Genomic DNA, 16,167 nt, shown 5'->3' on the forward strand with positions numbered 1-16,167 from the left:
AGAAACCTCATGTATTTTGTTCATGCATGCAGAGTTAATTGCCAGGTCTCTGAGCAGGAAGCCATTTCCCTCAGGTCATCTATCAGGAACCCATAAAATTTGGTGTCCATTTACTCTTGTAGAGCATAATCCCCTTTCCAAGGCAACCTGATATCACCCTCTTGCAATATAGCTTAAAATTGATACCAAAGTGCTCGAGGTTGTAGATTTCCTTTCCTTAATTCCTAAAGGATTAAACGCCTTTGATGACAACAGTTGTGATAGTCTGATTATGATAGTGCAAGTTGGCTTTGGCAGTTTATTTTGACATATATTTCAATTTTTCCCTATTAAATGCTTTGTTGAAACACTTATGTGACATTGCGGTGAGATGGAACACACTGCTTTGGAACAGAAGACTTGTCACCTATTGCCTTCATGACTCAAAAGGTTTGTGTTTGAGGTTCATGCTTTTCATAGAGAAAGAATTTGTCCTAGTGAAGGTCATCTCCCTAAACCCTCAGTAAAGAAAGGAGAAAGATGAGCTTCTCAGCAGCCACCTTAACGTGGAGCTAGGATCGTGCTCTGAGTCTTCCTCTAGAAGAAAGTCCATCTCTCTTGAATACAGACCAGTGCTTTCCAAGTTGGTTAATCCTGCCTGGTTTGTATGTGTGGGGAGCTCATATTAACTTTACACCCATGTGTAGCTGATGGAGTGATAGGAAGACAGGCTCACATGCAGAGTGCATCGGCAAGACTAGGTTGGCCACATATGTGTCAATTGTTCGCATCTCCTCTTCAGAGATTTGCAGAGCACAAATCATCACAGCCACATTGTGGGTGCAGCACACTGGGGAATCATATCAGGATTGCTGCCTTGCTGCCTAGTGCTCCCCTGAAGGTGCACAATGACCATTTCTCAAGATTTTTGAATGTTATGCACCTGGTAATGCCTCTTGTGAAATGTCACAAAAAATCTCATAAAATTGACTAGATTTATTTCTTCCCATAGCTGTAGGAGAGATCCAGCACAAGATGGTTTTAGAGAGCAGTCTTTTGTAGATGTTTGAGTTATTGTCTAGGCAATTACAGATAAAACTGCAAACAAAAATTGTATTCTAACATGCCAAATTTCAAATAATTTGTTATTTTGTAGTAGCAGTTGTAACACAAAATACTGCACTCATAGCTGGGCTTCAAAACACTTGTAAGATCTGACTTCCTGCTTGTTCTAAAACTCCCATACTCTTGTGGCAGCTGATTTTTGCAAAGTACTCCTGGGATTTAGTTCTGCAGGACATTGGCTTCATTAAGATAGAGGAGCCCTGTCCTATCAAGAAGGAGGGGATGATTCTACTTGAGGGAAGAGCAGGGAATTATTTTAGCATGTCATATTCATTGAATGTCTTGTGAAAATGGGTGAGAATGCATAAATAGTATAGTTAGTTGCAAGACTGTAGAAGATGGTAGCTATTGTAAACTGCCATGGATTTGTTTTGATTCTGTCACGTCCATTTGGTTTTAAAGCAACTGCTTCTGGAGTCATGTGATTTCACAAGATCTTTCCTTATCTCACTTTCTTGAAATCAAAGGGTGTGTGTCTCAAAGGCTGAGGGGAAGACTGCCGAAGCCATGCATCATGCTCCTCTGATGAAAGCTGCTGCCTTCACAAAAGGGATGGCTCAGGAAGCAGCTCTGGGACCACCACCATTTATAACCTAGTTTCTGTTACCTGTACTGCAAGGCTGAAAAGTGTGGCTATTCAGGACCTGCTTCTGTAAGTGATGTAGTCATCATTGCACAGAAGCAATGACCTCGGTTGGAAGGGAGGGGCCAGGCAAGTGGGAGTACTGCCCCTTGCACCTATTTGATCTTAATCTGTTGCCGCCCAAGACACAGCAATGACAGTGTTTAGGCTTTGTGCTGCAGAATTGTTATTCTTGTTTGGTTTTTTTTTCCTTAATATGCCTCCATCTATGAAGAAGACGAAGTACAAAAGATAGTGTGTATGACAAGCCCAGAATACTTAAATCCTGAGATCAAGTGTGCCTTGTTTAGATATTTTAAAGTAGATTGACATTACTGCTGTAAGTGGTTCAACGTGAATTTCAGAGGGTCAGTCAGTAAATTACTCCTGGCTAATTAAACCAGTTTTGAGTTATGCAAGCCATCTCAGAGTACCAAGAGACTTCACTGACACACCTTTAGTCTTGTACTTCATAGGCTTATGGCTGTGTACAATTTAAAGGTCTATTAGAAGAGATTTTACACCTGGTTTGGGCCTTTCATTACTAGTCAATAAGATGCATTACATAGGGTGTATCCTACATGTGAATTCTAAAGGTGGGTCAGAAAAATTGTGCGTATTTCTACATCATCATTGTCGGTGGTTTCTTTACCACTTTCTCTCATAATAATTCTTTAGTTTTTCTGCCTCTGCTCCCCACCACCTTTTCTCTATTCAAATTGTGCCGTTGACCACTTGAGCAAAAGCAACAGTTTGTAGTAACAAAGTGCTTAGAAAAGTCTCATCCCTTTCTTCGTGTGGCAATTGATGAGAAAGGAAGTGTTCTGGCCAGCTTTTCTCTCCAGTGCTAGCCTACAAACTAAATTACACAGTTCTAGCTTTGAGGACAGAAAAAGAGCATTGCTGAGAACATTTGAGAGAAGATGAGTGCCATAACCCCACTTTTCCTTTATTCATTCTCCAGATGCTATTTTTAGCCTCGACAGCAAATGGTATCATTTGCTGCTGCAGCCCTTCCAGGCCACCAGTGCTGTGTCCTCAGTGGGAGCCTTGTCAGCTGTAGGGCTGGCGAGTGGGCTGAGAGGAGCCTGGTGCCAGGAGACCCCAGGGCTGAACAGAGAGCCTGAAGGGGAGCACAGTTCTAGGGCAGGCTCTGAGCTGTGTTTGGGTGGTGCAGGGCATGTAGCATACAGCCTGGCAGTGAGCAGGACAGGAGGGATGTTGGAGGATCTACTGACTGCTCCGTTTTGTGAGCTCTCAAAATGCTTGGTCAGTGTGTGACAGCTGCGTGTCCATTCAATACATCACTTTCCCTGCCACCCCGTGCAGACAGGTGCTTCCAATAAATGGCAGCTTGAAACAGTAGCTTTTCGAGGAGCATATAAACATTTCAAAGCTTAGGAATGAGCACTAAGAGTAAAGGATTTCCTTGCTGCCGGTCACAGCAGAAGCTGCGAGTGAGGTGTGAGGTGGTGGATAGGCCTTCAGGTCATTCTTCTGCTGACCTCTGCCACTCCTTCCATCCACAGGCAGTGGGGTTTGGCCACTGTTGTTTAATGTGCCTTCCTCAAAAAGTGCGTGTGTGTGGGCACTTAGCAGTTTCCCATGTACAGTGCAGGAGCGTCGCTGCTGCTGTCCCTAGTTAGTAATTATTTAATTTGGCTCTAATGGGGACTGGGGGTGGTACCAGGGAGCATGAGGCACAGACGTAGGGGAGGTAGCATTCTCACAGTCCCTCCCCAAGGGCGATAGGTGACAGACCACCGCTCCTCAGATGACTGCCTTGTACCCAAACTCTGAACCTGAACTAACAGGGTGTCCCTTTCCCTACCGCCGTGTAATGCGTGTGTCTGACACCTCTTCCCACACTCTTTCTGCGGTGTTAAGAAAGCTCTGTTGACTCGGCCGCTGGAGCTCCCGGCCGTCAGGCGAGCCCCCGGCACGGGAATACCGAGGATGGCAAGAACAAGAGCTACGCCAGCGAGCACGCGTGTCCCGACACCGGCTCTTGACTTCTGGGGTGCGTGCGGCCGCCGGGGCGGCGCTGGGGCCCTTTGTTGCTGCCCTGGGGCGGCCACATGAGCCGGGCGAGCCCGCGGGCAGGGAAGGAAGGAGGGCTTTTGGTCCGGCTGCTCTGCTGCTGGCTCGAAAGTTTGAGGGGCGGCGGCGGCGGGGCCGTCCCGCGGTGTCCCGGGGCGGGCCGGGCCGAGCCGGGGCGGGGGAGGATGGCGGGGCGGGGCGGGCCGGCCGCGGCGGCGGCGGGGAGCCGGCGTTGATCCGACGGCCGGGCCGGGGCATGGAGGGGGAGCGGGCGGACGGCCCCGCCGCCCCGGCGGAGAGCGGCACGTCGGAGGTGTTCGCCCAGCTGTGGGCGGACGTGATGGGCATCCTGGTGAGTGCGGTGGCCACGGGGTCTGAGAACGGGGCGGCCGCGGGGGCAGCCTGCCGCGGGACGGGGGGTTTGGGTTGGGGTGAGGGGATGGAGATGCTGCGGAGCGCTCGCCGGGTCTTCCCGGCACCTGCTGCGGAGTTTGCCCGAGTTGGAGCGTGGCCGCCCTGTGCGGGCGCGTACGTCCCAGAAAAACTAACTTCACGGGCAAAGCCACTCGTCGTGTCGGCGGCCGCCTTCATCGCGCTTCTGGAGCAGAGCTCTCTGGGCTATCGTGGTGGAAGGGGCGGAAGGGCCTCGCCGAGCACCGCCAAGGAGCGGGTCCGCGCAGGGGCTGCCCGCTGGCGGGGACGCTCCCGGGAGCGCCGGTTCAGGCGGATCAATGGGCGCATTGTCCCCCCGCTGCCCCGGCGTGCCGCCGATTCGGGGCGCTTCGGGCTGAAGGCGGTGTCGCTGCAGCCTTTGCAGCCCCGCACGCGTTTCGGGGTGAAGCCCCGCGCGTGGGGGACCCCCGGGCACGGCCGCCCGTCCCGCAGCGCTCCCGGGGCCCCGCGGCACTCCCAGGCGCCGGCTTGGGAGCTCTTACTCCCTTGCCGGTAGTTTTTCGGAGACGAGTTGCTCGGTTACGGCCCGTGGAGTTTCTGCGCCGGTGATCTTCTGAGGAGGGACTAATCCTCGTAATTCACTGGGTACAGACAAAAGAGATGTCCCCAGTAACGAGGGCTCAAGGAATTACGTTTAATGGGCACGTAGCGTACCGACAGGACGGACTGGATGGCAAACAGTAAAACTACAGGAAGAGTCAATCCTTTATTTCTACTTGTAGCGAGAGAATAATATTTACTTTAGGTGCAAGATGATAATTACCGCAGAGGACTGCCACTCAGCAAAAAAACAAATACTAACGTTATATACGTACTGGAGCTGGCAGCCTTCCAGTGATACAGGAATGTGGTAATCAACAGTGGAGTGCCTGTTTATTCGTTTTAAAAGCAAATGAATAGGCTTGATGCGTGTTAGTTTTTGTTGTTAACATTTAACCAGCAGACATTCAAGAATATTGTGAGAAATACTTTTTGGAAAACTGCCATGGAACGTAATGAATGGTAAACCCATAGGATTTAATTCAGATGAAATGTTATAGAATCAACCAGAGAATTTAGTTAGCATTTTATGCTGCATATTTTTTACCACATGGACTTTATTGTTAATATTCAAAGTCGGGTTAAAAAACGTGTGTCATTCCTTCACAGAAATTCTCCATTGACTTGACATTCAGTTTAATAGCACCCAACTGCGTACACTTTTTCACTGTTAATGATTTTGATCTAAGAATGCAAGCAGAGTCAGTTCTGCCAGTTTATAAGGAGCACACAGTTGGTACTTTATGAACAGTCTCTTTCTCTCTTTTTCTGGCAGGTTTCAGTACTGCATTTAGTAAGAGCAAAGTGCTATTGGATGCCTGGGAAGGAGTGTTTGAGGAGGCCAGTCCAACTGCCTAGCACTCTGAAGCTCAGTGCAGAAAAAGATCTGATTGTCACACAACTAATAATTTGAATAGGTTTCTTTTGGTCATACAAGCTAGTTTCCTTCCTGGGAAAACAGAGCTATTTAATTATTATTTGCCTTCTGATAAAACAATGCTAAAATCGTTTGTCTTAGAGTTGGTCAGCTTTACAGAAAGGAATCGCGTTGTGATTATGAAGTTGCTGGTTTATATCAGTTGCAAACATCACCCAGAGTTATTAGCATTTCTTCTTTCAGTGTTTTGTGTTGCAACACAATTACAAATATGAAAAGATAGGTTATGTAGGCTCACCTGTAAGAGGGAAGACAGAAGCTCTCCTCGCTGCATGCTGTCAGTTTTCTTCAGATGTAGATTTTTAAAGAGTTCCTTTTGGGCTGCAAAATAAGGTCCTAATAGGTACTGAGTATAAATTTACTTAGTGCTCTGTCCTTCTTTGAAGGCAAGGAAGAGGTAGCTCCAGTGCCACTTCCATTGCTCATCTTTGTGGTGCATAGAGCTTTGTCTCTTTCAAACCTGTGCTGCAAAAGGCAAGCAGTAAACTGGAGTTGTGGCTTCCAAATGGGAGTCTGTAGCTGGTTGGTTGTAGTCCATGATGCCACATCAGTGGCCTGTGTAGCTGGCTTACTTCTTTTGCATTGTCAATTATCATTGTCAATTATGTGAGAGCATGGGTCTTAATTTCCTGGGATCTGTAGCAGTTCATGACTCAAGCTGTGTGGGGAACACAGATGTAGACACCAGAGTGATTCACTGGGGGTAGTTCTATAAATGAAAAAGTTGGTGCAGTGATATGGTGGCCAGGTTGGCCCTGGAACAGCCTGGAAGCTACCAAAGGAATGCACTAGCAGGAGAGAAGAGCCAAGATCACTCTTGTGAGACTCCCACCTGAAGCATTCCATCCAATTCTGAGGTCCCCAATACAGGAAAGGACATGGACTGTTAAAACAAGTCCAGAGGAAAGCTGCCGAGATGGTCAGAGGGATGGAACATCTCTCCTGTGAAGAAAAGGCTAAGAGATTGTAATTGTTCTGCCTGGAGAAGAGAAGGGTTTGCGGTGACCTGGTTGCAGACTCCCCGTACCTGCAGGGAGCCTACAACAAACATGAAGACTTCTTACAAGGGCATGTAGTGACAGGACATGGGAGAGTAGCTTTAAACTAGTAGAGGATAGATTTGGATTAGATATTAGGAAGAAATTCTTTACTGTGAGGGTGCTTAGTCACTGGCACAAGTTGCCCAAAGTTGTGGGTGCCCCATTCCTGCAAGTGTTCAAGGCCAGCTTGGATGGGGAGCTCTGAGCAAACTGGTGTAGTGAAAGGTGTCCCTGCCCATGGCAGGGGCGTTGGAGCTAGATGATCTTTAAGGTCACTTCCAACAGACACCAGTCTATGATTCTGTGATCTTGGAAGGAGAAAACTAGAATGAAATTAAGAAAGAAGCTGATCATCAAAAGTTTGTTGATGGAATGAAAGAGAAAAACACATTCTTAAGCCATGATTGTAGGATGATGCAGGGTGGAAAGAACCTCCGGCAGCATCTAACCTATCCTCATGCTGAAACAGGGAGAACTCTGAGGTCAGGTGAGGTTGCCTGGGGCTTTACTCAGTTGCATCTTGAAAACCTCCAGGGCCAGAAACTGCACAATCTCTCCATGCAGCCTGTTGCAACAATTTGCTGTCCTTACAGTAAAAAAGACATTTTTCATAGAAGTGATAAAATGCCTGATTATTCCCTCCTCATACTGAGAAGTTAGAGCAGTGGGGAAGAGGAAGGTGTTGCCTTCCTCCCACTGGCCCTGCTGGAAGCCTTGTGGAGTGTGGTGGTATCTGCTCTAGGTGCTGAATTAGGAGGAGAGGCCATAGTGTCAGCCCAGCTGATAATCAGTATTGAAGTTACCTGAAATATAAATTGAGCCCCTCTCCATATTTATATGGATAAATATATTTCATTGTTTGTATATTTTTAGTTATGTTCCTTTAAATAGGATCTCATTAGGAGGATCCTGTGATTGCAGATCCCAGGTCTGGAGGGGAAGAAAATAGTTGTCAAGTGCTGCTTGTAAGGAGCATATTTTATGGACTTTGAAGTCATGTAATAACCCTGTACTTGATAAATACTGAGTGTATGCTTGCCTCTGTACTAGGTCTTGCTGAAGTAAATGTGGCTTTTCCCTTTTGCACTTTTCTAATGAAATATTCCGTAGGTGCAGATCTGGTATAAGCACCTCAAGCTATTTGTGCTGTTAATGGAGCTTACTAGATAACAAAATTATACTCAAAAGCTTTTGCTTAGTCTGTAGCAAGCACATGCTGGAATGTATTGGATAGTTATAATTTTCAGTGTTTCAAAGCAGTGGTGGATGTTGGAAGTGTATTAAGGTGTTAGAGAGAGGTGGACTGTGAGCAGTAATAAAGAAATTCTCTGTATTGCCAAAACTCAATGCTATAAGAAAGGATTTTTGGCATAGAATAATGTATTGATGTGGTGATCACAAACTCTTTGTTGTACAAGGTCTAAAAGTTTGTGTTATGACATCCAAGAGCAAATTTTAATATTAAATTAAAATCATGAGCTTCATTTTTTTAAAAATGTGCTTTCAAAACATAGGCTATTTACCTTAGTACAGGGAAGTCATTCTAGTGCTCCTCTTGTTTATGCGAAGTTCTTCCTTCATATATATATATATATATATATATATATATATATATATATATATATATGAGAGTTATCCAGGTCAAATCCTGACATTAATGAAATCACTGGCAAACTCTGATCAATTTTAATAAGAGTTTCACCAAAGAAAGTGTCTTATTTGTCTTATTGAGGAGATTTTTGTCTTCAATAGCCAAGATGCAAAAGATACAGCAGAACTTGAAAAGCCACACTGATAAGAAGATGAGATGCCACAAAATTAGAAGTCTTTCCAGCTTTTTATTTCAAAGCAGTAGCTAGTTTGTTTCAAACTACTCAATCAGTTATAACAGCTGAAAGAGAAAAAAAAAATATTATTTCTTTTTTGCAAAAATACAAAATAGTATTTTGCAGTATTATGCTGAGAGAAAACCAGGCCTTTCCCACCACCTTCTGTTAGTTGAAGTGAACAGAGTATTTTGAGGACAATAAAGCTCACTTGGCTACCAAGAGCCGTACTATTTACATATATAATCTATCTTGGTCTCCATGTTTAAGTGACTATTTGAATTTCTTATCAAAGTAATAAAGGAAAAAACCAAAAGAGAGACGCCAGCTGATAATGCTACTGTGATAACATGTAATTGGATACTGGCTAGCATACTTTGGAAAGAGGAATTTGATATTAAGCCAGGGAGTCTGGATATCTGGAAGGATCAGGGAAGTAGATCCCTGACTGATAAAAGCAGTTATAGAACTGCCAGGAGGAGTTGTGGCAGCTAACACCAGCCAAAGATTTCTTGCAGGATTGCTCTTTGTTAAACCCTCATTAAATCACTGTAACCTCCTATGGAAATCTCTGCTCTGTTGCTCTCTCAGTTTCTCATTGGGTGACTCTGTTTTTCTGGTGTCAGATTGGCACCAAAAGGCCACTCCAGCTGAGATCATGGACGCTCAGCACAGCTCTGTGGAAATGTACAGGCAGCCGAGTAGCTACCTCAGGTAGAATGTGCTTTTAAAAATGTAATATGCATATTTTTTATGATTTTTATTGATGACATATCAGCAAAGTGCCTGTGGCACTGTGTAATTAACTCAAAATGCACCTTAGGAGATTCTGATTCAAAACACTTTTGTTCTGGTTCTGACTTCTGTTTGTAGCATGTTTTCTAAAGCATATCCTATTTGCAACAATAAGGATAAACCCAGAAGGCCTGGCCTCTGCTTTCAAACTAGCAGATATTATTTTTTCTGTTTTACAAAACCGTGAAGGGTATTCTGCTTTCAAATAAAGAAGACAAAAGAGAGAGCGACTGGCTGTCAGTTTAGGTATTGGATTCAATTTTATAATTTAAACTTAACCTGTTGCATCTCCTTTGCCTTTCCATGAAATGTTATGCCTAGCAATGCTAATCCCTTTATGAGGAAAGACAGCTCACAGAGATAACCTTTGGTCTAGGCTTTTTCTTGCACGTCAGGGCACATAAAACAGATGTCTCCATCAGAGAATTTAGTCCCCATAAGACCCTACACCATGAGGAGTGATAAGAGCTTTTGGTTCTGGTGCCTTCTTCATTCTTTCTTGAAAGTGAATTCTTTCTCTTGCTGATTTACTGTGAATACCAACTTGGAAATACTCTTTTTTCTACATTTTTCATCTTTTGAAAGTCAGTCAACCAAGCTCTCTCTGTTTTTTAAGAGCAATGGAATACAAGGTTACTAGAATTTGCCTGTAATGATGCCTTCTTCCTTCTGTGGATATGAAAAGAATGTCAGTTTCTAAGCAGGAAGAAAATGTGAAAATTGATGTGGAAAAAGAAAAGGTGTTGCAAGTGAGAACTTAAAGGACTTTTATTACATGGAATGCAATATACTATGCTACACATGTTGGCTACCATTTTCTACAGTCAGGTGAAAACCTTTTATTTTTAGTATATTTTAGAGCAAATGACATTTTACGGAAGTAGGTAATCATTAATTTAACTTAGTCCACACACATGTTGAGCTGTTCCAGTTTTAGCCCTGGGCCATGTTCCTGCAGGATTTTTTTTCCCTTCAGAGGTGGCATTGTGGAGGAGAGGGTTCTACCAGTGCTGGTGAACCCAGCCCTGCTTCCTGCACCCTTCCAGGTCACTCTCTTGTCATGTGGAATCCATGGCTGTAGCTTTTCCTTCATCCAGCAGCCCAGACTGCCTTCTTTTCTGCTTGCCCTCTTGTGACAGTATTAATGTCAGAGTACACACTGTGTTCGGACTTTAGGAGGTTCAGAAACACAGGAGGAATAGGAATACTTTGTAATGACCCAGCAAAGTGATTTGTCACAGTACCTGTTTTAACATTGAGCATTGCTAACAATTTCCCTCTTGGTGATTGCTTGACGCAGCTGATGACTAATGAACCTGCCGCTTTGTCTGATGGCATTATTAGTGGTGGGAGGAGGAGGAAGGTGGTTGTGACTGCAGGGATGCTGTGGATTCCATGTTTTTCATGAGAAAATGGACAAAAGGAAGAAACTGGCTTTCATATGTGTAAGTCTAAAAAACAGGTTTCTACTTATAAAAACATGTTCTCCATAAAAATGCATGTAGACACATTGTGCAGTAAGGTAAAGAGATATCAGGGGGTTTTATTTTTGCCTGACATCAAGAGACCACTCATTGGCAAGGAAAAATTACAACATGTTTTGGGCACAAGGGTTGACAGCACAGATTTCCATTATTAAAAACAACAACATTAAAAATAAAAGGAGCTACCTGTGCTTTCTCCCCCTCACAGTGCAGTTCCTGTGGTGTGGGTCAGGTGTGGGCATACTGGCTCTGCTTTCATCTTCTGGAGGCAGGGGGAATGTTTTTCCTGGCTTATGGTAATAGCAGAACGTTCTTGTCTACTGCCGTGTTTTGAAACACAGACTTATCATGTACCGGGTTTATTTGAACTAAGATTAGTATAATAAAGTACTTAACTGTTTAAGTTCTAATGACACCTGTATAAGCATTTTTGAGCTACATACTAGTTTTAGAGGCATATTTCTATGAGGAGCTGGAAATTGAGAGTGGGGATTGTATAACATATCTGGAAAACAGTTTTAAGCAGGGTATAGCTGGAAAATTGGATGGACAAGCTTAAGAGTGTAATACAACAATGATTTATAAATCACACTTTCAGGCTTTTACAATAAATTGGAGAACTGGTTTCTAATACGTGTCATAATCTGAGTGTGATCTGGTTGGAGTGCTGGTGCAGATCTCTCATTAGATTTTGGTGATTTGACTTCCCAGCGGCCCTGCATGGACAAGGCGATATGCTCTTGAGATCAGTTTGCATCATCAGGCCTCCAGATGGAGAAGATATGTCTGTTTTCATCTGCGTGGGTAAACATACACTGGGAAGGTTACAAGCATGGTAATACAATTATCTAGAATACGAATACATCCTTTTATGTTTCATTATTGGCAGTGTATTTATGATGATATAGAGTGCTTTTTTGCTCTTTGTAGGTAACAGCCTACTAATATTTAATCTCACAGAATTCTCCACCTGGAGTATATTCTTTGTGCGTGGGAGTGTGTGTAAAAGAGATTAGGTAACTGTTTAATATAATAATAAAAGCAATGCTTTGAAAGCTTTGCAGCAAGCATGACGAGGGCTGATAAATGATAGTGGAAACAGTACCGTGCTTGTTACAATATTAAATTGAGAGTACATGAGCAATCTCTTGCGAGATGCTCCGTAACCCTCTCACCTGCAACTGAAGATGCTTTGTGCAGTGCTGATAGGTATGACAAAAACAAAAGATAAACAGAAGATAAAGGGTCTACTTTTTGCACTGTTTACATAAAAACTTCAGGAGCCTAAGGCACAAGTTTATTTGCAGCAGAGCAGTGTGTGGCCTGTAGGCTTTTAAGAAAAAAGGAGAACACATCTTTTGTTGTTCTTTCACAGGTTCAGATGAGTTGAGCCTCCTGCCCCTTCCAGTGCCAGCACCAGGCTGACCCTGCTCTGCAGAGCTTGCCCTTTGCTTCACTGCAACCCCAGCACAACTTGATGGAGGAAACATGAGAGCTCATTGCACCATGGTGCACTGTTAAAAGTTCTGTCAGCGAGTGCACATCCACAGCTGGAGCTTGGATGAAAACGTGCTAGAGCTGATTGCATAGCATTACATTGCACTTCAGAAAAAAAAGACATTTTAGGCTTTTAAGGAATTTTGCTGCCAGAGTAATATCTTGTTAATCATAAAATATACCTTTAGAAATTATATTTCACTGCTGGAGAATCTGTGGGTTTTACACATTTTACATTTGCAGGGATGTTTGGATGTTTGTGTTCTGCTTGTTTATTATATCTGTTTATCTATGTCTGTTACAGTTCTGAAACATTTCCCTTCTCTTTGGATTCCAGCAGACACATGCCAATAGGGGTTTTTACATCAGAAATTCCTAGTGCAATCCTAGGGATGGAGTGCAAATCGAAAACACTTATTTTCTATTGCTAAATTAAGAGTCATCTCCTTTCACCATCCATGTCAGACATGCTTCACATTGTTATGAGTATCACTGATATACTTAACACAGCCTTCAGTTATACAGAATAATATTTAATACTTGTGAGTTCTGGAGCTTTAGTGGTTGGCCACCTTAGTGCAGTAGCTCTGAAAGCTGATGATAAATCCTTCGCATTTAAGCTGCAGTTTATAATCTTTGAGGATGAAAATAAGAAAAATCCTGTTTTATACATGTGTTTGTGTTCATACATAATACCCACCAATACTTGGAGGTTGTGATTTCCACTCCATTATTAGGTTTCTTTCCCACCTTAGAATTCATAAATAACCATTGTAAAACAGGAAAAGGTGTGAGCAGACTACATGTTTTATGTCAACTGTGGTTTCTCTCTTCAAGTTTCCATCTTCAAGATGACTGTATGTTTACACCTTAAAAACACAATGTTTCAGAGTGGGTTTTTTTATGTTTTATATAAAGGTTGGAGAGAAAGATTTTCCTGTGCAACATTTTATCAGAGGGCTGGTAATGATACTGTACTTCAAAACCAAAAAACCTCGTAAGGAGAGGAAATTTCTAGAGGAAATTTTTCTTCTGAGATTTGGGGGAAGGGTCGGTTTTGTTTCTTGTTTAATCAGTGGAGACTGCTCTGTTGTAGGTAGTGCAAAAGGACACCCCATCCTTAAAAATTCTGTTTTCCTCTCTAATAACACCCACCTTTGTTCTGAGTGGTTTACAATGAGACCAGAAATGGAGTTTAATCCTGTGCAGCCCCGCTCTGCTGTGGTGCCATGTTCTGATGTGCACTGAATTGAAAGAACACTAGGATGCTTCAGTTCAGTGAGATGTATTGTTTCCTGCTCAGCCCAAACCCAGCAATGCATTGTTTAGATTTTGTGTCAGGGAGTGACTATATATGTGCAGATGGATAAAATTAGTAAAACTTAAGCTTTGCATGATAGCTGTCTAAACTCAGGAAGTTAACAGGGAACATAAGGTCAAGGACCTCACTAAAGTACTGGTGTGATGGTGATGATAAAGAATAGCTTCATACCACATACGGTGTGTGGTCACGCATAAATGAGAAGGGAAAGGGATTCTTCTGCATATCCTTGTTATCCTAGTCATGATGAGTCTCACTGGGTTTGGTTAGTGTGGAGTTTGAGTTCCTAATTACCAAAAGTAGGAGGAAAAAAAAGGGGTGGATGTTCTCAATGCTGCTTTTTCTCTCTGATGGAATGGTACTTTCTTCAAATAATCTTTGCCAAGTTACTTGTGGGTTTTAATCCTTGTCTCAAGTGTACACAGAATACAAAAGATTGTACAAATCTTCATTTTTTATCTGTGAAACCTAATAACTACTTCAGAATGCTTACAGATGGTTAATTATTTCATAAACTGCCATGAAAGAGAGAGAGGAAAGGGGGATAAAAAGGTATGTTAACTCCTGCTGACCCTTCTGCCTTTCTTAGGCAGATCTGTTGCTGGAGGGGTTTAAGCAGTTTACAAAACAAAAAAATTAAAAAAGAGTGAAGCAGGGGGTTTTTCTCCAGACTCGTGTCTCTCTTAGGAAAATACCTCTCATATAAAGCGGAAACAGAGGATGACAGGGGATAGAGGTGCAGTGAGTCAGTATCCAGAGCTGTATTTCTGTGGCCAGAAAAGTCCCAGCTGAGAAGAGTAACTTGCAACTGCTAGGAAGAGGGATTTAGAAGGATCATGTGAAAGGAAGAATTGCCGCCTTCATGGCAGGAAATGGCTGGAGCACGCACCGGGACCTTGGCAGGGGAAGGTCAGTGTGCAGGCTGGCTTCCTGGAGGCCCATGGGAGGTGGCTGAATGGTGTGGATGTCATGGATCACAAAATAAATAATGGAGATTTGAGCTTGGATCAGAAATGAAAAGGCTTATTTCAGGCAGTGAGTAGGGATATCATAAGCAAAGTAAGCCTTCATGTCTAGCTGGTCACACCTTGTTTTGTTTTTGCTTAGAGACAAATGCAGGCTATAGGTGGGTAACCATTGATGGGTGTATGAGTCATGTGAAACTAAACCATCAAGGTACTGCCAGCAGATGCTTTGAATGGGTAATTGGCAGCAGAGGGTTGGTTAGATGAAACAAGCTAGGGATGAGAGTGCAATTTACTATTTTCCTAGAGACAGTCTGATGCCCTGTTTTCCTGTTCACATGTAATTCCTTATGAACCAGCCCTTGCACCTCTTAAGCTTTGAAGAGATTACCATATCTGAAAATACATGATTTTCCTTTCCTTTTGGAAGAGTCATACAGCAAAATCTTTGTTTTCTTTCAAATCCTAATTCTCTGAGAATGAAGGAGTTTATTTACTATACATCCTTTGTTTTGAAACTGATAATGGTGCAGACTGTGAAAAGTGGTTTAACATCATCTTGCTCAAAGAGCTCCCTGCTGGTTTTGTGTTGCTTCAGATGCAGCCTGGTACAGAGGTTGTCCTACCACTTTTGCTGAGTTTATGGGGTGGTGTTCCCTGAGACTGCAGTCACTTTTTTCATCTGAGAATCAGAGTCTGTGAGGAAACCCCTTCCATCTGAGACTTTCTTTTCATGTTACTGTCATTTTTACAACTAGGTGAGATGTTTTTCTTTGGCATGACAACTGTCCTGACAAATGGTTAGTTAGCAGGATGCTCTCCTTTTGATGTTCATGTCACTATGCATAAAGAAGTTGCTCAAGTGAGGGCTTAGCTTGCCATCCAAGTCCAAGTATCTTTATCTACGGTTGTTTTCTTTCAAGCCTGTGGTTCAGGGCCTTGGGTCAGTGAGAATCAGACACGGGGTTTTGTAGAGACACAAGTATTTTGCAAGGTTCATTAACACTGGGGCTCTGCCAGCTTCTGCTTTTTATGACCTCTTTAGTCATATGGGGCTTTTCAAACTGTTTTGTGCCTCAGTTTGAGGTGCATCTCTGTGATGTGCACCACTTGAGTAACTCATTCAGTCTCCAGTAAAAGCAACATAGAATCAGAGAATATCTAAGTTGGAAAGGTCTAAGGATCATTTAGTCTTAACTTCCTGCTCCTCGCATGGTGCCTAAAACTGAACCATAAGACTAAATGCATTGTCAGATGCTTCTTGAACTCTGGTGGGCTTTGTGCTGTTACTAATTTCATGGAGAGCCCATTTCAGTGATGGACCACAATCTCTGTTTTTTCCCGATGTCCCATCTGAGCTTCCTCTGATGAAACTTCATTCTGTCCTCGTGTCTCTTAGCAGTGGGCAGAGCCACTGGACTGACAGGAGCCACAGGATTAAGCACTTCCTTGAAACAAGCACATGACATCCTTCATGTCCCCCTTCAGAAAAATATGGGCTTGAAATACCTGGGAGATATGGCAATCACACAGTTATTCCGGC

The 16,167-nt window shown here is 43.3% G+C and overlaps 1 protein-coding gene across 15 annotated transcripts in view; it reads left to right on the top strand.

Moving 5' to 3' along the window:
• Positions 1-16,167, top strand: part of SASH1 (SAM and SH3 domain containing 1) — a 533,280-nt gene that overhangs the window by 408,192 nt on the left and 108,921 nt on the right. For 3 of the 15 annotated variants that reach the window (XM_086877613.1, XM_086877618.1, XM_086877614.1), the window contains exon 1: positions 3,999-4,118. The exons of 10 other annotated variants lie outside the window; for them this stretch is intronic. In XM_086877613.1, the coding sequence (XP_086733739.1) occupies positions 4,023-4,118 (96 nt within the window). In that variant the 5' untranslated portion in view covers positions 3,999-4,022. Of the gene's footprint in view, positions 1-3,408; positions 3,747-3,944; positions 4,119-16,167 lie in introns of those variants that run through there. 2 more of the 15 variants (XM_086877625.1, XM_086877619.1) reach the window with 2 other exon arrangements.

This window comes from Cyanistes caeruleus, chromosome 2 (genome assembly GCF_971803275.1).
Source record: "Cyanistes caeruleus chromosome 2, bCyaCae1.hap1.1, whole genome shotgun sequence".
Classification (NCBI taxonomy): domain Eukaryota; kingdom Metazoa; phylum Chordata; class Aves; order Passeriformes; family Paridae; genus Cyanistes; species Cyanistes caeruleus.